The following is a 24,175-nucleotide window of genomic DNA, read 5'->3' as shown; positions in this document are numbered from 1 at the left end:
CATGAACTCATGAACTAAAAGTTGAAAGGTTTTGTCCGATACAGCTCCTCATATTAAATAAATCTGTGCTTGTGGAGACGGCCGGTGGTATATTGCTAGCGGCGCCGGTCTTCACACGGCAGGACCGATCCAAAGTCCCATCGTGGTAAAATGAATGAACCACAAATGACAGGCATGATGGTTGTTACGCCAAGAAGAGAGAGAGTGAGAAGATCTGTGCTTCTGATTCAGTACCACTTTTAGTACATTCGTTTAGTAGATAAACAAGTTTTTCCGAATCTATATTATGTTTTATTTTTTCGATAAAATGAATAAGAAAGGAAATTTGAAATAGAATTCAAATCTATCTCTGCCTAGATATAAGATTTGATTCAGAAATCTGGAATCGACTACAGTCCTTGGTAAATAATGAAAATTTCCAAATTGCTCCTTATTCTGCCAGAATGTTACCAATTACTCCCTAATCTTGGACTATTCCGGACTTCAACAACCACTCCGAATATACTCGAAGCGATATTGACATTGCTACAGATCTGTTCATCATCCTTTCTTAATGTGTTCTTAAGTTCAGAATCACAATCCATCATTCGAAGATCACAGTTGATCCTGAGTCGCCGCCAAAGTTATTCGAAGTCGAATCAATCCGAACTTTGGCTGGGGAAGCATTAAGCATGATCATTACGAATTGTTGTTTGTATCTTCATCTGTAAAATTTTATTCATTGTGTTAATTTACATACTTTTTTAAAATAACCCATTGTCATTTAAAAGAATCCGCTACGAAGGAAATGAAAATACCCGAACTGCAAAAAACATAAAACGCGTATGATAGCGTCGTAGCTTGGTACGGTACGGTATGATGATGTCGATAGCGTGTTGGTTGCGGAGAATCAGAGATGAACCGATGCCAAACTTCCGCAACAGGCATATATCGTGTGTGAGCACTTCAACAAATATTGGTCCAATCGCAGCGCGAAGGTTGCAAGACCACCGTGACACCAACGTACCGCGGGTACCGCGTCCGCCAGACGATTTATTTAAAAGATGAGTTAAACACACTCATCACCTACCGTCTCGATGTGCGATCGTACGGCGTTACACGGATACGTGCGTGCGTTCGTGCTCGCATTGGCCTTGTGCATGGCGTTCATACAAGTCGATTGAGACCGTATTCATCAATGGATGTACTACGAGCTGTTATCTAATATGATGGCCAGCGGTGCCTCGGGAGGATCATCGACAGGACCGATTTCTTCACTTGTTCCCAATCGATCGATTCGTTCGGGTGTTATAGCAAACACACCTGGATTTTTTGTTTTGCATTATACACGATCGTATGCGATCATCTACCACATTCTTACCCTAATGGCAATGGTTATGGATCATGTGTCAACGTTGAACAGCGTATATTTGAAGCAATCCTTACATTACATACCTTTACCGAGCTCTTCATCTGCGTCACACAAATATATATATTTGTATAGTTCCTAATTTTAGTCAACCCTTTTGTGAAAACCGGATCGGTGGGAAGTGTACATGAACCAAAAATATTAAAATAAGTCCAAACCTTTCCATGCCATATATCTGCGATCTGTTACGGTGTGTCCACCCAAACACTAAAAATACTTTGTTTTATTTATTTTCAGGCGTTCCGTTCCTTTTTCCATAACATCCGTCGCAGATAAGGATGCCGGAGAAAACAGCACATGGCGTTTAGCAGACAATAGAAATCATCATCAGCCCGCTCCCATATTCAACGCGGCATTAAAAACCTGACCTGTGGCTGCAGTGCTTTCCACACGTGTAGTGCGATCGGGGCTATTGGAAACAAGAAAGAACAGTCGGGACGGCAAATCTGTGAACCGTTGTTGACGTCACCCCGCGATAGCATCTAAAGCCGAAAGGCAGAAAGGCTGAAGATATTGCGACCGCGGGCTCAGTCTCATCGGAACCGTGCTACGGTGAAGAAGTGTGTGCCACGTTTGTCTCCGTCGCCGGGTATCGTGTCTGTGTTGGTGGAGTGGTGTTGTCCGTTTGCTTCGCACAGATCAACCCCTTTCACGCACGCACTCACGCATGCTCGTTCGCAGTACACAGTGACATATTCGGTGCTCGCGACTCTCGATATCGCCACTCTCCGTAAGTGCCCTGGCCGGGCACGGTTTGTGCTTGTGTTGTGCTCTCTTTCTCGAGCGCCCGGATGTGAACCATCCTCGTGGACCACCGAATTCGACCGAAACTGTGCCCGAGTGGGGATGATCCGTGCCCGCTGCCCCAGCATCAACGTGTCAGCCGTGCGGTGATAGCCGACCGCGGGGCAAGAAAGAAAGAGAGAAGGAAAAGCGAGTAGAAAGCCAAATAGTAACAAAGCGTGTCTTGTACGAGTTTTCCATTTCCGGTTCAAAGCTCAATACAATCCTAGTGCTTCGCATATATGCTGGTGGGGCTAGTACGCTGGAGTCCAAAGTCCAGTGCGCCATGCAGATGATTTTCTAATTTTATACCGTGTTCAAGAGGACCTGTTTGCATTCGCAGCCAACGGGGTGGGGAGGTTTTGTTTTTGGGTAGTGCGTGTATCTTAGTGAGTGAATGTTGGTAGCAGCTAGAAGTAGTGTGCAGTCACCAATCTGCTCGTCCTGTCCGTGCGGCAGCTTATGCACTCTGGTGCTTTGTTGAAAATTTAAGACAAAGGTCAAAGCCACGACCCTCCGGCACGTGCGCCCGTCGTGCCTGTGGTACCCCCGAACCTCGAACGACAGACTCGGCAGCCTCACCCGCGTCCACCATGCGTCTGGGACGACTGTTTCGCGCGCACGGCGAATTCTGTGCCTCCCATCCGTGGGAGGTGATTATGCTGCTGGTCTCTGCAACGGCCTGCGTCCTCTCGATCGATCGGAACAATAACGTTGCACAGACGGCAGATGACGCCGAGCAGTTGCGTACATGCACCAGCTGGCGTTATGGACAACGTACGGTCGACGGTGGATTGTGCGAGGAACCTGCACGAAACATCATCGACATCATTCTAATGATGATAGTGCGTTGCACGGCCATTTTATATATTTACTATCACTTTCGTCATCTGCACAAGCTTGGATCGAAGTATATATTAGGTGAGTACCACTGTTTTCCCCCTAATGCTATGCAAGTGTAAGGCAAGACGGACCAAAGACTACAATTTACATTCTGTTACATACGTTCTTTACACAAAGTTTGGGAAAATATTTCATATTACAACCGTTAGTATATGTTATTATATTAGTATTTCTGGACTTGCCGTCTAGAACCTAAGCATTGAAAAACGATTCTAAGAAAACGGGGCGACCCAATGGTGTGTTGGTAGTGGCGCCGGTCTTCACACGACAAGACCGGCCCAAAATCCCATCCAGAACAATCCCCCGTACGCAGTACTGACTATCCCGCTGCGGGTAAATATAAAATCCAAGAAATATAGAACTGGAAGGCCTACCCCTCTTGAGGTTGTTGTGCCGAAGAAGAAGATACTAAGAAAACAAAAATGAAACTCATCTGTTTAGTATCTTATGGTGGAAGCCTGAAATATTAGTCCGGTGTTATTGGCATTGCCATAAAAAAAACACACACAAACCCTTGGAGACCTTCTCCGGATTTGGTGTGCCCTCTTGATCGCCCAGCCACACCGTGCATCAAAAAGCATCCGATCATACGCCCTCTGTTTGATGAATTGGAGTTTTCTCTTTTCTAATCGCGTTTGATTGCATACACAAATCACCGTCATTGACCTTCTTCGGCCGCCGTTTCACTCAGATGCATTTTCTCCCAGTTTGAATTTGTTTAAATTTCCATGAAGCTTAAATTGGGATGAGAAATATCAGCAAAACCAATCGGTGTGCCACCACGCGCGTTGTTTCCAACCGTCGGCGAAGCCACATTCGATCGATACACCCCGGCACGAAAGTTGGTGTGTGTGTGTGAGCTGGCGCGAAGGTTCGTTCGACCGCGCGAGGCAATTTCCGTTGGTAAACGGGCAAAACGAGACAGCGAAGAATCGGGCCGAGGATTGTAAGAGTGCGGTATCATTTGCTTACGGTGTTAGACGGTATTTAGCACCCCCGTGTGTGGGGGGTGGGTGCAAAAGCTTCCTCGCGCTTGCCAGTAGTGTGTGTACGCGGGGTTGCAAGCACCCCGTGCAATCTAGCGAACGCGCCACGATCGCTCGAGATTTTATGGTCAACTGTGGAAATTGGACTGCACGCCGTGCGCCGTTGAAAAACTTTCGCGGCCACCGAAACTGGCGTTAAACGATCAAACCTGATTTGTTGATGGAAAGAAGAAGAAAAAAAACGGTCAAGGTTCGGTGTGTAGAAGCGGATAGAGATAAGTTTGGGAAAATCCCACAGACACCAAGTCAAAACATGCCAGCGAAATAAATGTAACTGCAGCGGATTAAAGCTTATGATTCATGGAGGGTGTTGATAAAGCAATTGAGCTATTTATGTCAAATTGCTCACGCATTTGTACAGCTAATTATGAATATTTTACAGCAATAATATTTCATAATGTGAATAATATTTCAGATTATTAAAATTTTCCTTCCGCAAAACGATAACCTGCTTGAACTGTTAATCCCATCAATATGCTTGACCCCAACCCCCCATTCGTACTCCATCGGGCATGCCATTTTGAACTTGCAAAGCCACTGCCCAAATGTGCGCATAAAAAGGTGGGACTTTGCGCGCATCTCCGTACAACAAACCCACAAACTTGCAGGGGACATCCGGGCAGTGAACGACGGCGAGTGCGGTTCTAGTAGCAGCACTTGAAAACACACTCTCAGCAAGCCTATCCAGGCATCCGATCAAGGTTGTCGTGCTGTCGTTCCGTTAAGCGAATCTTCGATTTCCTAACCGAGCCGCCCGGCGAAGAATTTATCCAACCCAACCGTTGGGGCGTTCCGTTTGCATATGGTGTGACTTCGATGCCCTACCGATCCGGGCTGTACGGAACACCCCATTCGTCCGGTGCTGTACCACATCGGGAAGGAAGTCAAGGGTAGCCACATAGTAGGGCCCCTCTCGGTGAGTTTGCGATCGCTATTAGTAACGCTAGCAGTGTCGCTTCATAATCAACCAGCTACTGGCCGCAGCCTTCCAACCGTAATCAAGTTCACGCTATGCTCGGTGTAACGTAGCGCAGGAAGAAGTTCCACTATCCCTTCGGTTGCGTTACCCCGTCATCGAGCGGTAGAAATTACGGTGACGCTAGAGGTGACGGTGCGAACGGATGATCTCCCACCATACGCCTCGCTACTCGCGGTGGCAGCGACCTTCACGAGCGAGCGACCTCTTGATGCAACCAGTTAACTGCAGCACGGTCGAAAGCACTACTCGATCATGGACGATCATGCACTTCGTTCTGCAAAGAACGTGTACAAACAGCGACATATGTGGTACGCGCCACACCCACTGCGATCGGCAGAGGCAGGTCTGAGGTTGTGATGCGCGATGTCCTAGGGTAAAAGATCAGAATCCCAGAAAAAGCCCCAGGTTCGTTTTGTGTACGATGTTACCGCTGCAAACAATTAAAAGCAACCGCAAGATCATGGACATTTACTAAAAAAAATTACAATAGTAATTCCCCACCGAAAGCGCCACGGGGATTTATTCCGTGCGAATCGTCACATCCGTAACGTGCGTATTGTTTATCTTGCGAACGTCATTTATCTCGCGGACTCAGTTGTCCGTCACACACAAAGAGACCATTCCCTTGCAGCAGCATCGACATCAATATGCTATTTGCGTAAGCATAAAATATTGTGCATTCTCGGGCAGCTCTTACTCATAACCTGCAGAACTGATGGGATGGGGCGCGTCACTGGTATGTGACCACACAGTTCAAGGACAACCGATCCTTTCAAGCAGTGTTACTGGGGGGGCTCATCATGTGCAGCGTACAATCTGCAGCGTTTCTTCGCTGGTCGATAATTACAGAAGAAGAAACCTGTTTCCTTCGTTCCTGGATTCTTGGTGTTCGGATTTTCCAACGATTTTTATTTCATTTTCTCGCTGTCGCCGTCCATCCCAACAAATCCTCGTGCCAATGACGTCAAAACCCGCACGACAAAGATATTTTAATCGCAGTTCAGGTGCTATCGGTTTTACTGCTTAGGCGGTGAAGAATGTCAGGTGCGTTGCGAACGATCATGTTGCTTTCTTTTTATTACTGCTTTGTGCTGTCAGAGGTAATGGTTTTACCTTGTTTTAATGCCCCGTGCTGTAAATTTAATGTACAGTTGGAGGGTGTGTAAGGGCCGATCGTTGATCAACGATCCTGATCTGGATCTGGAATAGCTGGACGTATTTCCCTGCTGGAAATCCCTACCCAATATTAATGTATTCTTGCGTTTCATGCGATCGCGATCAGCTATGTGGTATCAGTCACATGATTCTGTGTCGTGTGTCGTGTCTCAGAATGAACTTGAGAAGAAGAACCAAGTGGTTAAAAATTATCATGCCGCTGCGAAGTGTTCTGCGAACATGGATGTTGTTTGTTTCGCATAAATTCGCACACTAAAATTTAAATATGTTTTACGACCACTGTGCCTAACGCTGGACATCATATCTGTGAGGCGAAACATCTGTTAAATGACGGAACTGACATGCTAAAATTTCGCATAATTTGCATAGTTTTAAGCGTTCATTGATTGTGGTGGGCATAACTCCGAATGATCCGAATGAAATCTTCTGTTATAGACTTTTTTTTCATTTTTTGTTTCTTTCTGATATCTTTTCCATTGTGACTTTACGACGGTGTATTGTTAAATTCTTTCTTGAATTTTATTTTAAACCATTTTCCAATAAAATTATGTTAAATATTTTTTACTTACTCTACGACCTAACCAAACCCCATCGTAACGGTGTTGGAAAACACATAATGCATAAGCTTCCCACTTTACATAATTCGTAGCATAACTAAATTTTCTCGCCAATTCCACGCACGCACATGCTGAAGGAAGAAATTCAAGCATTTAAGTACATTACATCAATACTCCATGCACAGTGCCGCTGAACAGGGGGTGCGTGGCGGTATGATTGATTGTTCGACTGATCCAAACTGATGTTCCTTGAAGGGGGCAATCCAACGATAAAGCCCACTGCCACGGGATGGTTCGAAATGTATCACGAACAAAAAAACAAAAAACCACCAAGCAACAAACCCTAAATTGTGCCATTCACTTTCCGACCTCTTTCATTCCTTTTGCTTACTGTTTTGTTTCAACTGATGCGATTTGAGGCATGCTAAAATGGTGCCCGGCTCACTATCTGGCACGCTATGTTGATTCAAATGGTGGCATCGTATCGCCACCGCCGCTTCTTCAGTTCGAGTGCGCCGACTCGGTTTCGCAACTGTCTCTTGCCACATGACGTCACTAATGACACTATCGTTTACCTTTCTTTGGACGCTGGACGAAACGGTACACACTGGCGAGATGAAAAGCAATGAGCGAATCCTACCAAAAGCCTGCCGGGTACTGGTGTGTACCGTGCAACACCGGTGTGGAGTATCCAATTTTAATTGCTTCACGATTTGCTCGATTGATATGTGCTCGTATTGCTTATGTCATATTGCTGCCTCTCCCCGGGGAGGACGAGCGGTACGTCGGGCGTAAGGCGTGGTGGTGGTGGTGGTGACCGTAAAAAAGTGAAATCTAACACTTAAAAAAAGATCCATTTAATTGTTCGGATGGAATGGGGAATAAAATGGTCAATCGTATTGTGCAGCTCGTAAAGTGATGATGCGTGAATTACGCTTCGCGCCGACTGTATCGTTTAAGTCGTCGGTTGCGTTCGTCGTGAAACATTGGCCCCACTAGCGGGTATCGTTGCAAGCAGAGAAATCTTTCGTTGTCGAAGTAAAAAAAAACTGAACATCGTTTACGAACTTACCCTTCTTTTGGCAATCCGATCATAATTCTTAATTTATTCGTGTTCGACGATGATTGTCCAACGTGTTCTAGTCTGCTGCGGCGGGATTTCAGCTGTGACATAGTCTAGGAACCAATTTGTACCCCAGACTTCTTAATTATATAATCCTGCCCTGAAATTAACATTAAAATATTCGTGTTCTTGCTCAGCATAACAGTGGATGCAGATGGGATCATTGATAGACGGTAAAATATTCAAAAATCTTAAGGCTTTTTTTGGAAGTAAATGGCTGTATCCCGCTCACATGAAAGAACAGATAAAGCTTGGCGTGTGGTGACGAAAAATAAACCGGTTCAGTATGGACGCTTCTTTAAGTTGCGGCTTGCCTGCTAGTTGGCGTCACTATCTCCTGTAGTGAAAGAACTGGTATGCGCATTGAATTGTTATAGTATAAATATCTGATCTTTAGCATTTCGGATCGGTGAAGATCGAGCAGGTCGAGGTTTTTTACCCACAAAAATAAACATTAATCGTTTTCTGCGTCATTTCAGCGATTTTTAGTAGCAATTTACGTACGGAAAGCTGTTTCGGCAGCCATTAAGTTAGAAGATCATCCTAATTGATCCCATTTGTTTCGTTTACTCAACAACTTATTTATCTGTGTATCTGTGTAGCCGCTTCAAAAGGGTAAAATGCGATGCTACACGATGCAATGCAAGAGCAGCTATAGAATGCATGTGAAAAGAGAGTTGTTAGGCGCCATAAAACAAGGTCAACACCAGCGTGCACCGTGTGACATGCGTCGGCAAAGTTAGGACGCTATGCGTATGTTGGTGTTGGTGTGGCACATATGATATGCACGTCTGGTATTCGTACGAAAATGATCCATTCGATCACGCCCGGCGACCGATCGATTGATCGGGGTCTGGTGGTGGTCAACCCCCTTCGGTACAGTGCACCGTACGATCACGCACACGATTCACTGACCCACTTTAAATATGGGGCCACCGGCATCCACATACACACCGCGGGCGGTTACATGAGAGGCTGGTGTTGGTTCGCTGCTCCGGTTTGATCAGTTAGGGGGTTGGCACCTTTCCAAAGTTAACGCAAAATCAAAGCCTGTGCCCCGGTACGGTGGCGCGTACTTACGATCCACAGAATATCTCGTACTGTAGACGACGTCAGATCAAGCCGAACGCCACTCGGAGCGATTATTTTGATCGGATTCGGATTCGGACATGTACATATGTGTGTGTATGATATGGTTTTGCTGTTCAGCTACTACATTTGGGGTCATTGGATGGTTTTTTCGCCTTAATATGCCCAAGCAAACCCAAAGAAACCGGGAACCGGGTTGCCAGATCGCGCTCGAAGAAGTAGTCGTGCGAAGGTAACCTCAAAATTTGACTTCCGGTTTGTTTTCGACGGATGGTCTTTTTACTGTTTTTTTTTGTTTTGCAGCTTCTTTCATATGCTTTCACTATTTCGATGAGTTAAAAACGGACTAAAAACTGGTTGTTGTGAATGAAGTTGAAATGCACGAGTGTGTTGGTGGATGGTGCACCGATATACGACATTGACATTCCGAATCATACGAACGACGTCTCTTGCTAGGTTAAAGATCACTCAGCAATCCTGATTGTACATGTGGTTGTACATCCATGTACAACAATAAATGATTACATTGCTTAAAACATTGTTTAATATTTTTACTTTGTATAAAGTAATGGCACAAATTATTTCATTGTGTTTCCACGCATTTGTTTTGAGGTCGCTAATGAAAGGGAAATTTTTCCAACGGCATACGCCCTTGTCACGGTCTGTCGACGTCGACGTCGGGTAAAAAGCACAGTAAAAGCGTTTGCTGATAACTCGCACGTTATTGCGTAAGCCGCCGGTAACGACGATAATGGCGTTAACAGGGAGGAGAGCGTCAGCTAGCAAATGACATCGTGCGTCGTCTTGTTGCTGTAGTTTCTAAGCGGCGATAGCAATCATCGATCATCTGCCGTGTGATACAAAATCTGTGCAAAACAACTCTGTGCCACACTTAGTGGGCGCTTGGCGATCATCAGCACAAGCGTTCTGTGGTGTTAATGCAAGCCATAAATTTGACTCAGGCGGTACGTTGCGTTCGTTTGCTTCGTCCAGAACAAACCGTTGCAATGGGCATCTTCTTTACGAATGATTGAACCTATCGTTTCGACGCCAACTCGGGGACCCCTGCATGAAGTACACGCATGACCGGTTTGCAGCAGTCCATATTACGGCGGTGTTGAGGTTCGCTTTTTTTTCCTACTAAATTTCTTCAACAAACCAAGCGGCCACCTCCGCGTTTGGTTTACCACCACCGCGATGGTAACACTGGTGTGCGGAGTCGCGTCTCCGAAAAACGAGTATTTGCGGAGAAAGTAACTACCGCGAACCCGCATGCACGGCGTACACGCACCCTCGGGGCGGCCACATTCCGCCTAGGCCTTCGCTGGGGGCACACGGACACGTTCGCGCCGGTGATGTGTGTACGTTTGTTTTCTATATTGCGTTAATTGCGTTTTTCCCTCCCGCAACATTTTTGGCCACTTTCGGAATATGCTGGCTGCATTTACCTGCCACTGCTTTCTTTACCTTCGTCTCGCTGGACAATGGTGCACACAGTCGCACACTAAGCACGAAGGCCATGCCATTAACGCATGGCTGAACACACGACCACTAGAGCGGGCCTAGTGGTGGTAGTTGCGTGGTTGAAGCAATGCGCCCAAAGCATAAATGTCGGTATCTTCCGGATTCCGCTACGGTATTGATGTTTCCTTATAAAAGCATTAAAAGTGAAAAAAGTAGCCCTTGTTGTGTGAACTTTAACGTACGTGATCCTCGCACTCTGTTTGAGGCTGTCAATGCCTTTCATCAGTAATACTAAATGCTACAGTGCGTTACATAGTTATATAATTGTATTTGGTTTTATTTTGTTGAGAATAAAACAACTACTTCAAGAGGTTTATTTAAATGATGTAGTAGTCGATTTTATAGTATGAGAAATAAGTGTCGAGGCCGTAATGACTACATGACAAAGATCATCAAGAGCTGTAACAAATGTTCAAAAATACGCTCACAATCAGACAAAAAGCCCAAACAGTTGTATCCAGTTGTATTAGTACAGTTGTATCCAAAGAATCCAACTCCTTAAAATTATTTCTTATAATGAACATGTTTTGAAACGGTTATTTGTCTCAAATTTCATCTTCAATAATGTTTCAAAAGTTATTGGGTGTGAGTTTCCAGTGTTTCTAACAAGCGAATAAAATTTTGCCTTGATTTTATTCATTTTTCAGCAATCATAAACTACAGCAATTTAATCAGTTACAGGGAAAATATAAAATAAAAAAGAACTATACAAAATTTTCATCTTTAGATCCCAAGAACGAATCAAACTAAATTACCATTCCTTTGACAGAACAGTAAACTACTACAAGTAAGAGCAATCTGCATCAAACGAAACTGAAGTCGAATTTACCATCCAGTAGAATGAATGTCGTTTTAATCGAAATAACTGATATCGATATCGTGCCCGCCAATGTTTTGATCATTTGAAAGCAGTTCAACAGCAGAGGACACCCTTTTGATCTCTCCGTACGCAGAGCATATCTTCCTGCGAGTGAATATTGGTCGAAAAATTATATAACTTTGGACTTTGGAGATCCCGAAAAATACACAATTTCTATCTATTGCCGGGGTAATCAGATATAAGATTATTAGTTTGTAAGATGTACGGCCCAGCCGTTCCCTCGTCAATTAAGCAGATACGATCAATACAGCTAAAGTTTAAGTTTAAGTGGTAATTTTACCCAACTATTCACTGAGAATATATATAATGGAAAATGGTGATATAATGGTGGAAATATAATGTAAAAATACGCTAAAATCATCTAATGCAAAACTCAATGGGATCTACCTGTTTAAGTGTTGTCCAAAGCAAATTCATTACTTTATTACTTTACTGTTACTTTGTAACTCTGTATAACAAATATGTAACAACAAGCACTGTTCCTTTCTACTTGGAATATTTTCCAGCTCAAATGTGGCATATTTTTAACTGCAAAAAAAAAATAGCAAACGATCGATGATGATGTATTGGATAAACAGTTAACGGCTTATGTCCATCGCCTATTTGCTACCAACAGAACACATGTCACGCGAACTGAGCCCATAAATTTGCTTCTGCTGAATATGGATGAACAAAAAAAAAGAAGATCGTGGTACGGTGCTTGCAATCATTTACATAACACCTTTTGCAGAACATAACGTATTGCGGACAAAATGGTTGCTACAATAAGCTGTGAGTTGATATGGTTTATACCTTTAAGTTTCCGGCCCGGTCTCGAACCCTCACACAACCTCACATATGGGGAAGGCCAGGGATTGTTTGGCCATGATGTGACCGTGAAAATCAATCTAGTTCGCTCCGTTCGTGATCACTTTTTCTTTCTGTTTTCGCATTTCGTTGGTTAGGAAACCGTTAACCGCGGATCGTGTTGATCATGTGCTCGAACAGCTCGAATTGGTTTGGTCGGACGAGCTGCACCAGCCTAGAGAAGCGAGGCACGGCGGGATGATGTGGAGGACAGGCGGCGGCTTACCTTGAACGGTCGATTGATTTGCCAAAAAGGCGCAAATCTTCGCGGGGTTCATTTACTAAATGTTTTAACAACCTTGCACAAACGGGTCCACGGTTCGGCGGACAGTGTATCGTTATTTGTGAAGATTTGGAAACGATCACCACCGGCGTGGGACAGTATGCCGGCAAAAGGGAGATGAGAAAGGAGCGGAAATTGATCACGCTTTTCACGATCATTTCATGGGTGTTCGTTTAGGGTAAGCCCCTCCCGAGCACAACCGATAGAAGTTTTAGTGATGTCGACCGCGTGCATGCTCGTTACCGTCCGGACAAAGTACTCATCAGGAACATCAACTTTTCATCAGTTGTTAAATTAGCAAGCAAACATACACACTTACGGAGCGGTCAAGCACACGCGGTACGGAACATTTGTCTGCCAGGCGTCCTTCGCGTTCGTCGATCTATTGTCCCGTGCAGCTGCCCAGCAGGCGGTGACGGTAACCTTTCATATTCAATACCCAAAAATTTACATCCATTTAACAGACTGTACCGAGCACTTCCGGTCGCTCTTTACAAAACTATCGGCCGAGGATGAAAAAAAAAAATCTCTCGCTAATGAAGACTCCGCACGTTAACATATGTGGTTTTGTTTGTTCCTCTTTTTTTCAGGCCTTGCTGCCCTTTTCGCGCTGTTCTCCAGCTTCATCTTCACCACCACCGTGCTGAACATCCTCGGTTGTGAAATATCCGATCTAAAGTAAGTAAAACGATTTCTTCATTCACACCGGTTCGGGTCTTTCCGTGACGTTGAAGATAGGATGATAACTGTGGTAGGCAGCTTCGCGGTGGTTCTGACCGGAAAGAAAAAGTCATAAGAAAGTGTGAGTTTCGTGTGGAAAAATATATCGGAGCAAAATGATTAGATAGTAGTTAAAATACAAGTAAAGAGTAGCTGTAATGTATTGGAAGATAAAAGACGCAAACACATTTCATTGTTTTTTTTTCCCGTAGTGTTTTAACGAATGACGTAGATATTATTAACAGTAATTATCTGAAGCATAGTTCAACTACCGATTAATGAGCTTTTTTATAGCTAGAATCAAAAGTTAATTACTGTGCCTGTTACCAGAAATATCCGGCATCTACTAACGACATGAAAACAAAAGAAAAATATCACAATTATCTTATAAAAGAATGTTACGAAAAAAGAGTTTGCTGTGTACTTCTAAACAGAGAATTCACATGCCGCCGTACACGGCAGGAAAGATTTTAATCGAATTAAACCTTGACGCACTTGGAGCTTGATTGATGCAGTTGACATTGAGCAACTGAATTCACCTATTACAATGGTGCAGAATAGTTTAAAGTAGCATAGCATAGCTGTGGCCAGGGCAAACATCTAAAAATATTCAATACATCAATGCGGTTAAGCTGTGTGGTTACGGTGCGGAAAAAATCTCAAACCCCGTATAACCTTCACCAGTAGCTTGGATCTTATAGTTCAATGGTACTGGACTGGACAATAATTTCCTTCCACAACCGTGTTGATTGACCGATTAATGTTCAGTTCCGACATTTGGTTCCTCACAATGACTTTTGAGTGATCTTGAAAGCGCAGCAAAAAACATCACACTTGGACAACTACGTTTAGTTGAAAGTTAGTTTACTACCCTTCACATTAACGGTTCAGAGGATAGACGTAGACGTTTGCTCGGAAGTGCTTGATCTCCTGATTGAAAGATTTGTTCGCGGTGTAATTGACAATTGGTGTTTACCTGCTGCTGTTTTTCGATTCATCAATCTTCAATAACGCAACTCTCCCTCCCATTCGTTACAGAGACGCGCTGTTCCTTTTTCTGCTGCTGATTGACCTGTCGCGGGCCGGCATACTGGCTCAGCTGGCACTGTGCGGTGCCAACCAGTCTGAAGTGACGACGAACATTGCGCGCGGCATGGAGGTATTCGGGCCGGCGATGTCGCTCGACACGCTCGTCGAAGCGCTGGTCATTGGCGTGGGGACACTTTCCGGCGTTCAGCGGCTGGAGCTGCTGAGTGGCTTTGCCGTGCTTTCCGCCCTGGTCAACTACATCGTCTTCATGACCTTCTACCCGGCCTGTCTATCGCTGATACTCGAGCTGACGCACAACGGACGAAACGGGCAGCAGCTTAACGGCGAGGTACTGATCAAGCACATGCTCCTGCAGGAGGACTGCAAACCGAACCCGGTCGTACAGCGCGTGAAGGTGATTATGTCCAGCGGGCTGTTCGTCGTGCACGTCTTGAGCCGGTTTCCCACCTCGGACAAGGAGTCGGATGCGGCCGAACAGATCATCGCGTCACGGGCCCATGAGCATCTGGCCGCAATGAACAAGACGGACACCAGCGAACTGTCCGAAATGATCATGCAGTAAGTAATAGCCAAACGAACGACAACGATTGCTACGATTGTTTGCACCGATGAGAACAATGTCATCAATCTCTTGCCTGGCCCAATTCTTATGTTAAATTTGTTTTTACCGCATTGGCACGTAGTCTCAGTTTTGCATTGGCTTTTTTTCCAGCTGTTCCGCACAATCAAGTTTGTTGCAAAAAATTAAATTACAAAATTCACCTTCCTCTCTTGCTGCCGGTAGCGGGGAGGGAGGGTTTAATTTATTGTCACGATGTTGGTGGCGCATTTTGCTGCTTTTCTTTTTTGCAAACACCCGTTCACCATCATCTCCCGAACTGTCAACAACAGAGTCAGCTGGCGATCTTGACATAGTTTTTATTGCGCCACATGTGTTTGTGTGCACGGGCCAAAGTTTGTTTGATTTCGTGCGCTTGCTCCGAGAAATAGTCGAAATCGTCATAGGCACCCCCTCGAATTATGTCCAATACGACAAGCGATGTTTAAAATTCCTTTATCGAAGCAGGAAATGATAGTAGCTAAAACCAGTGCTGGGACAATCGAATTCAGATCCGGATTGCGGAATGGATCCTTAAACGGAGTGATTGGTTCCGAATGTCTATAATTAAGATACGTGTATCTCAAAACATTCACAACACCTTCCGAGACGCACGCGAAGTATCGAAAAAGTTTGACATTTTCATCTATTTCTACAACTTCTTCATCAAACATAAATATTCTTGGATTGAGAATTGACGAGTTGATTTTAGGAGAATAGAAACAAAATAGTTGACGTTCGTGAATGTTTAAAAATTCATGAATCTTTTGTAAAGAGATTTTTCATTGAAACTGTGTCAACTTTTAAAAACACCATGCGTCTCCATCGATGTTTTGGTTTTTGGGTCCTTCTTAAAAGTTGCAAATATCAAAATAAATTAATAAATCAAGACATTAATTTCTGAATATATAATGTATAAATGATGCATAGTTTAACCCGACCCGTCTTCTTCAATCGCTTTCAGTTTGCTGTCATTCAGCTTAGAGCAAATCTTCACCTACATTCTCATCGTCACGCTCGGTGCCAAATTCTTGCTGTTCGATCGTTACCACCTCTCGGATCATCTAATACACGCGGTGGCTAACGAGCAGGAAGTAGCCGCTGCAGTGGCACTGAACGAAACAAGGCAACAAATTCAAGGAGCAGCGCCGGTGACTACACCGCCCGTTACATTCACCCTGGCCGAAACCGTGATGGTGGAAGAAAAAGCCACCCAGAGCGAGTTGAGTTTGATCGGTGGTGGCCGTTTCGGGCGCAAGGTGCGAAAGCATACCCTGGTCGAGCAGAATGCGGAAGGCGAGCAGATGCTCGCACCGGCGAGTGACGACGATGAGGAGCTGTTCGACAGTGAGGAGGATGAGGTCGAGCGGGAGCCGCGACCATTGGAGGAGTGTGTACAGATACTGCAGTACGATGGACATGGCAAACGGTTGACCGACCGCGAGGTGGAAATGATTGTGCGCGGTTGTCGCAACATTTGCCCGCTGTATAAAATCGAGAAAATCATTGATGATGCGGAACGCGGCGTTCGCTTGCGTCGCTGCATGCTGCTGAAGGATGCGGGATGTAATTCTGGATTGCTGAAAGATCTGCCGTATCTCAACTATGACTACTCGAAGGTAATGGATGCGTGCTGCGAAAACGTGATAGGGTACGTGCCGATACCGGTCGGATTCGCTGGGCCGCTGCTGCTTGACGGCAAGAAGTACTTCGTGCCGATGGCTACCACCGAGGGTGCCCTCGTGGCCAGCACAAACCGGGGCTGCAAGGCCCTTTCGGTCTGTGGTGTAACGAGCTATTGCGAGGATATCGGTATGACCCGTGCGCCTTGCGTCCGCTTCCCGAATGTGCTGCTAGCGGCACAAGCCAAGCGATGGATGGAATCGGACGTCAACTTCCAGCGCATCAAGAAAGCGTTCGATTCGACCAGTCGGTACGCTCGCCTACAGGACTTGTACATCGCCATGGACGGACCGGTACTGTACATTCGGTTCCGCGCTTTTACCGGCGATGCGATGGGAATGAACATGCTCTCGAAGGGTACGGAAAAGGCCTTGCGCGAAATACAATCCGTTTTTCCCGAGATGGTCATCATTTCGCTCAGCGGTAACTACTGCTCGGACAAAAAGTCAGCTGCCATCAACTGGATCAAGGGGCGCGGCAAACGCGTCGTTTGCGAAACGATCGTGCCGGCGGACAAGCTAGCGCAGATCTTCCGTACGAACGCTCGTACGCTCGTGCAGTGCAACAAACTGAAGAACATGACCGGATCGGCCGTTGCCGGAAGCATAGGGGGCAATAATGCGCACGCAGCCAACATGGTTACTGCGATCTTCATCGCGACCGGGCAGGATCCGGCCCAGAACGTTACCAGCAGCAACTGTTCAACCAACATGGAAACGTGTGGTGAGACGGGCGAGGATCTGTACATCACCTGCACGATGCCCTCGCTGGAGGTAGGCACGCTCGGTGGCGGAACCGGACTGCCTGGCCAGGGCGCCTGTCTCAATTTGCTGGGTGTGCGCGGTTCCCATCCGACGAATCCGGCTGAAAATTCGAAGCAACTGGCCCGCATCATCTGTGCCACCGTGATGGCCGGAGAACTGAGTCTTTTGTCGGCATTGGTTACTAGCGATTTAGTCAACAGCCATATGCGACACAACAGGTACGCACCGGAAAGAGAAAATGAAAATGGCGGGTTTGAGTTGGAGTTGGAGTGTATTATTCTTTTTAACCTAATTCGCTTCGTCTCTTGCAGATCATCGGTAGCAATAAATCCAAATTTGCATCTAGCGGCATCGGCAATAGTGACGGCCGCGAAGGAAGGAGAAGCAGGTACTTCCTCTTAACGACTAGCCGCCCAACGGGCAGTAACGAGATGACACTCGATGCGACAGGATCAAGCACTCATTTCCACACGCTTCAACGAACGGCTCACTATCTTTCTGCCAAATACATAACTGGTAATCGATAGTAACCGATGGGAAAACATAAATGAAAGTATAGATCTATAACTTATTCTAAAAAAAAAACACAAATGACGGAGATAGTAAAGGGACCGCCGGTTAGTCCGACGGTATGGTTTGCCGATGTTGCTCAAGCCCGCAACGTGCCAGGAAAGAAGAGAGATACGGCGCAGGATGCTGAAACATTAAGGTAGTCTTAGAATGGACTAAGGCAATTGTAAACAAATGGCACGCTATTCATATTAGTAAGGATTTTTGCGTAGATTGTAAATAGCATTATAGTAAGTTGCATTGGTTTGTGGAAGCACAAACTATCAAACAAAACAACAAACAAAACAACAAACAAACAAACAAAACGACAAACAAACAAACAAACAAACAAAACAACAAACAAACAAACAAACAAACAAACAAACAAACAAACAAGCAAGCAAACATAACTAATATCGAGACCATCTACTTATTCTGTTTGCTGACTTTAAGCGCGAGCGGTAAACGGTGGTATGTTTGTAGTTTTAAGAGTAATTAATTCTTGGAAGGATAGGAAGAAGTTAACAAAAAAAAAACAAAACTATAGCACGAGAAACAAATATGCGACAGAACAGTGCAAAAGTGGTTTAATTTGTCGCTAATGACGGGTCCGTTTGCACTTTTATCTCACACATTCAGATTGAACAAAATCAGTTTCCAGTGCGACTTTTACGTACTTACGGCGAGATGCACGTTGTAGCCACATGTGTAACGCAGTAAGAAGCATTGCAAACTGGTTCAACAAATGAGCAAACGTAAACGGTGTGCAACGAAATGAGACTAGAAACTGAAACCCACGGATAGGGGATGATTTTATTCATGCTGATGGTGTACTTACGTTTAGTTTAGCCCTTCGTAGGATTGCGTAGAACTCCAAGGGTTGATTTTTTGTTATATCCTGGCGCAAATAATATTCGTTCCTTAACACGTTTAACGCCACCGAACAGCTTAGACGCCTCGTTCACGCCACACCGCCTGATTACCATTACCTGCAGCGACGGCATTCGTTCACTTGCTAGTTTTTATTATCACGTTCTATCGGAATCTACCATTTGAAAAAGGCGCACAGTGATAACTACAGTGGATCGTCTGCCGCCGGAACCTAGAGACCGGTGTGGCCTAAACGGAAAGTCTATCGGAATGTGGTGTTCAATGTGTTGTATGCAGTCCAAATTAACCGGTCAAATAGTGTAACCGGCAAAGCAAATCCTCACACACAAAACTTCAACTATGGATAATTCAAATCACACAGTGCGCGCCACACGTTCAGCAATGTATGCCAACATTGATAACGGTTGTATAGCCAGTGAGGAAGATGAAAGAGCCGAAATGGGAGATATAATAAGCTAGTGCTGATCCTCAATAGTTTATCATCTTTTACATACTCATCGTGTCGTTTGGCTCTGCAACTGGTGTAGCATGGTAATGATTGAACTTTTGTCGATAAAAATTTCTTAGATGAACTGTATCACTGATATCTAAACAAGTTGAAACGCAGAACGATGAAAGACAGATGATTGAGAACAAACTACACAAAAGAAGCAGTTGTTCGAAGGGAAGGAAACGCGGGACATGTATCGTGTTGGATACAAGGAGACCTGCAGGAAATATTGAGTTTTTGTTTTAAAACAGGAATCCTTACCTATGTTTCAAAGTGGCAATCTAAATAAAGCGCTTCGTAAACCGATGAGTAACATTTATGAACCACGAGAACTACAGTGAGAAAATTATATTTCGATGGTGTACTTGGGAACGGCGCGATGTGTTCATTTCTCAGCCGGTCGAAGATACAACGATGAGCCAGTCGATGAGTCATCATGACAAAATCGAATATATCTTCACTTTCCGTTGAACGTCGTACCATGTATTACATGCATTTATTAAGCCATTCTCCGTTACACTAACTGATATTCCACATGCGCGATAGGATGCATTTTAAAGGAAGGAAGGAGGAAGCAATGTTCTCGCTGTCGATGATTACATATGTGTTTGCATTGTCTAAAGATCCGTAATTTCCGTGCAAAATACGGCGAAATGCTAAGTACAATGCAATCGAAATAATGAATTCTGACAAACCATCGGTAGCGCTATAGGACACCACCGCGAAAAATTACACTGTGGGAAAGAGCTGTATTGGTTCTGATGTGAAAAGTGCATCGGTGCGGCAATCGAAGTTATTAGAAATTTCTCCCCATATACAGGTTTGTGTCGGGCTCTGTTGCCGGAATCTCTATGAAACCAAGTTTCGCGTAAAACTGATACAGAAACCGATCGTTCCGATTGATGCACACGTGCACACCAAACGAAGTGCCGTAGCAGCGTAAAGCCGCCAGCAGTACCGTCACGACGCGCTTGCACACAGTCTCATCCTCCAGAAAATGCTCCTTCAAAATACGGCAACACATCAGCGTCGGGTGTTTGGCGAGCACAGCGGCTGGATATTCGTTTTGAAAGTTATGAAAATAATGAATACTATCACACACCATCTGTGATGCTTTTCCCGCAGCCGTAGGCGAAATTTCTTCAGGATTGACTACAACACTGCTGCCTACCTGGTCCGGCGAGGCAAGTGAAACAGGATACTTTAAACACATCTCCGGTATCCAACAGTGCTCCATGTTTCGGATAAACGTTTTTGTTTCCAATGCTGCACACGCGTAACCTACGATCTGCTCGTTGTGATCCTCGATCACCATACAAAATTCGGGCGCCATCGTTAGGAACGGACCCAGATAACGATCCGCTATCAGCTGTGCGAGTGTACTCTGCGTTGGACGATCATCTAACACATCGCCATCGTTCGCCGTTTTGTGACAGATATCGTATAGGGTGGCCTCGTCGCTGAACGTGTATGGACGAATCGAGTATAGGCGAACGGAAGACGTTTCGGGTGTTTTGTACAGAAACAAATCATTTGCTGCATCCAGCGGTATCAACCGCTGCAGATCGGCTACCAAACCACCACGAAAGATCCACGGTTCCTGGTCACCGGACATGAACGTTTCCTTCCAACCTTTGCTAAACCCTGAAAGTGGATTAATATATACATTTACATTAATTATACATTTCCGAACTCTGTAACGTTTATGAGACACCATCACAACAATAATACTCACAATTGTAACCGCCTTGGTTGAAGGAATTGATATTGGGCGGAAAATTTCCCATCGACAACCACTTCACGAAAGCGCTTAATAGCGATAACACGCTAGCAATGTCCCAAACGTACGAAAAGAGATCGTAGCATAACTCCTTGTTTGCGCAGCGAGATATCTTTTTTGTTAATAGAAAAATACTTTGACATAGGTTTTGAAAAGTTTCGGAACGTCGAAGCCATTCCTGGGCATCGCACTTGGTCAGATCGCGCCCATCAATCGTTGGACCGTTGGATGCTTCTGTTATATCTTCGCTCAGAGGTATGGTAGAGCCCTCCGTAGAAGTCGTGCCTCCAAGGCTGCTTCCGCTGGCAGTGCTTGATGTACGCTGCTTCCCACCACGATTAGTACGCTGCGCGCACAACACGTACGCATTGTTTCGAAGCCAGTAAAACTCACTCAACAGTTGTAACGCTTTCGAACCATGCTCAAAGGGAAGATAGAAAAGATCACACAGCAACATTATATCTACAGCCGTAATCTGTTTTTCGCAACCATTTCTGAAAAAAAAATGACATGAATAATTCAATTATTGCTCTGCTACACACGGCCCTTCAATTACTCACTTGTCTTCGGCCATTTCTAACGATGTGTCGGAACTTTCAACCTGCATCGTTCCGGAGCAAGTCTGTAAAAGCAATATTCGTTCTAGTACTTGTTAATTATCTTTCTATTCTAAATACTTACCGACGTTGTTTCCGACATCACAATGTCATCGAATTGGCTTTTCAGCTGATGTCTGGGAGAGGTTAAGTTGCTACCACATTCCATCGGTTCCGGCACAACGGATGTGCCGGTCTCGGTGACGGGACAAGCCGAATTGAACACAACATCGGTCTTACCATCGTCTTCGTCGACCATTTTATCCAACACCGGCGGCTGGTTAACTGGCACCTGTTCATCGCTTACCGTCATCTTATCATCCGGCTCTTCGGTTGCATCAACCATTTTCACCTCGTTTTCATCTAGTTCCTGCATCTTTTCCTCCTGCTCTGAACCACCATCCTCTTCCGCAATCGTCTGTGACTGATCATCTGGGACTGTCCGTTGTTCGGTAGATTCGTCATGTATGACCGCATCGCCGTCGAGAGCAGGCACCGTACCGGATGGGGTCTCCACGGTGGAACCTTCGTTCGAATTAGCTTTATCCATATCTACACTGGCGACCTGCTCGCTACAACCGGTCGTACCTTCGATTTCTAACGGTTTGATGTTTAATAGCGGAACCGCAATACTGGAGATCGGAATCGTCGGCGGAATGGCAATGTGGTTCACTGCAGCAGCCACCGGATTCGGCAGAGATTCATTGGTGACAACCTTCGTGGCGGAAACCAGCGAGTTCATGATGGGATTGGGTAGCGATTCTGCCACATTCGTCACGGTGCTGCATACGTCGGCAAACAGCTGCAGCTGGGTAGTATTGACCTCCGGCATCGGAAGGACCGTGGCAGTGGTGGTTGTGGTTGTGCTGGTCGATGTTAACGTCATGCAGGTATTTACCGACGGTATGATAGGAATGATGGGCATCACCACTAGAGAACGCCACAAAAATGAGATTGTATTAAAAAGGAATACGTTGCTAAAGCGCGTGCACTTACTTGTCACAGCCGGTTGAGGTTTGGTGATAGGTCCCCATGCTTCTTTTTCCTGGAAAAACTCCGGCAACCAGTTAGCGATCGCATTTTTGAGTGCCAACCGTGGATGGTATACGTTGTCGGACAGAAACGCCGGTGCATCACCCTCACAGATGCCCTGCTCATTCTCGGTTTCGAGCTTAATGTCGGGCGAAAGTGAACTGGCAATCTTCGTATCCGCACTACACTTGCTCCAGAATGCCAAAGTCTGAATGGCGATTGTGTTAGCGTGAAACTCACAGTTCGGATTCGTTACGACGCCCCGCAACAGCGGTATCAGCTCCGGCGATCGTCCACTGTACGGTCCTAAGAATACGCGCTTCTGATCGTAATCATTCGCGTGCAGGTTGTCCCATATGACCGGTGGCCTTTTCAGCACCTCCGTGATCTCCTCGATAGATTCGATCGTTAGCACCTTGGAGATTACCTTCGGTCCGGTCCACAGGATGTCGATTGCTTTTACCAGTTTCGAACCGAGCGTGTTCAGATACTCGGACTGCTTGACTGTAGGCGAGGCACGTGTGCTACAATACTCCGTCGGGCAGAAGATAAACCGGGGACAGTTCAGATGGTTGAAAATTTCATTCGTGACCGATACCTGTGCGTGGGCAAAACTTTGAAACACTTCCTTGTCCGGTTTCGACATGTCCGGTTCGATGTCATCAAACAGTAGCGCAAACGCTTTGCACCCAAACTGCGATACTTGGTCGAGCTTTCGCTTCAGGACGCTGACCTCCTTCGCACTGCTGTACGTTATGTCGAGACCGGGTGAAAGGGCGTAGTAAAAATTGATACCTTGATCGAGCGCTGCTGTGATCAGACCGGTTAGATGATCCGCCTCTTCTACGGTGTACAGTTCACGCCAGTACGCCCTATGCTTATAATCGTCCTTCGGGGCATAAATGTACGAATCCATTCCCCAGTGCTTCAACTTTCGGAAAAGATCCTTACGCTGCTCCGTTGTCCATGGCCGACCGTAGAATCCTTCCACAACGCCGCAGATGAATCCTTCCGCTGGCGTGTGAATGCTGCCGGTCACTTTCACCTCTTCGGACAGCAATTCCGGGTCGTTAGTGGTGTTGGTGGTGGCACCGGCGATGTTGCTACTGTTCTCATGTAGATTTATCTCCGGAAGGGTTGGCTCCGTGGGTGCATCCGTTACCGTTTCAGCCATATCGCTATCAGTTGAGAATTGGGCCACCGCTGTTTGTTTGATGATTTTGTTGTTCCCCGATTAACTATTGCCGCTCAAGGTACGGAAAAACGAACCGTATTGTCTTCCGAACACGGAATCTTCCGGTTTCGCTTATGGTCATCCAAATTCAAGTCAGGTAAAATCACCTAACCTTGCGAGAGTCTACAGTCTATTAATAATACCGCTAAAACCACATCGACGGCGCTACGTGGGCCTTAAAATGTGCGAAA

At 45.5% G+C, this 24,175-nt stretch overlaps 2 protein-coding genes across 2 annotated transcripts; one reads left to right on the top strand and one right to left on the bottom strand.

The window, feature by feature from the left end:
• Positions 1 to 1,703: 1,703 nt before the first annotated feature.
• Positions 1,704 to 19,661, top strand: LOC128299172 (3-hydroxy-3-methylglutaryl-coenzyme A reductase). The gene is made up of 5 exons (XM_053035044.1): positions 1,704 to 3,112; positions 13,188 to 13,275; positions 14,356 to 14,925; positions 15,930 to 17,630; positions 17,724 to 19,661. The coding sequence occupies exons 1-5, from the start codon at positions 2,785 to 2,787 to the stop codon at positions 17,812 to 17,814; spliced, it is 2,778 nt and encodes a 925-aa protein (XP_052891004.1). The 5' UTR covers positions 1,704 to 2,784; the 3' UTR covers positions 17,815 to 19,661.
• A 162-nt stretch (positions 19,662 to 19,823) lies between these two features.
• Positions 19,824 to 24,175, bottom strand: LOC128299171 (protein O-GlcNAcase). Its single transcript, XM_053035043.1, has 5 exons — positions 22,715 to 24,175; positions 21,804 to 22,648; positions 21,683 to 21,744; positions 21,078 to 21,616; positions 19,824 to 20,986 (listed from the first exon to the last, which is right to left on the bottom strand). The coding sequence occupies exons 1-5, from the start codon at positions 23,922 to 23,924 to the stop codon at positions 20,139 to 20,141; spliced, it is 3,504 nt and encodes a 1,167-aa protein (XP_052891003.1). The 5' UTR covers positions 23,925 to 24,175; the 3' UTR covers positions 19,824 to 20,138.

This window comes from Anopheles moucheti, chromosome 2 (genome assembly GCF_943734755.1).
Source record: "Anopheles moucheti chromosome 2, idAnoMoucSN_F20_07, whole genome shotgun sequence".
NCBI lineage: Eukaryota > Metazoa > Arthropoda > Insecta > Diptera > Culicidae > Anopheles > Anopheles moucheti.
Note: the sequence above shows the minus strand (reverse complement) of the source record. Positions and strands in the feature narration are given on the sequence as shown.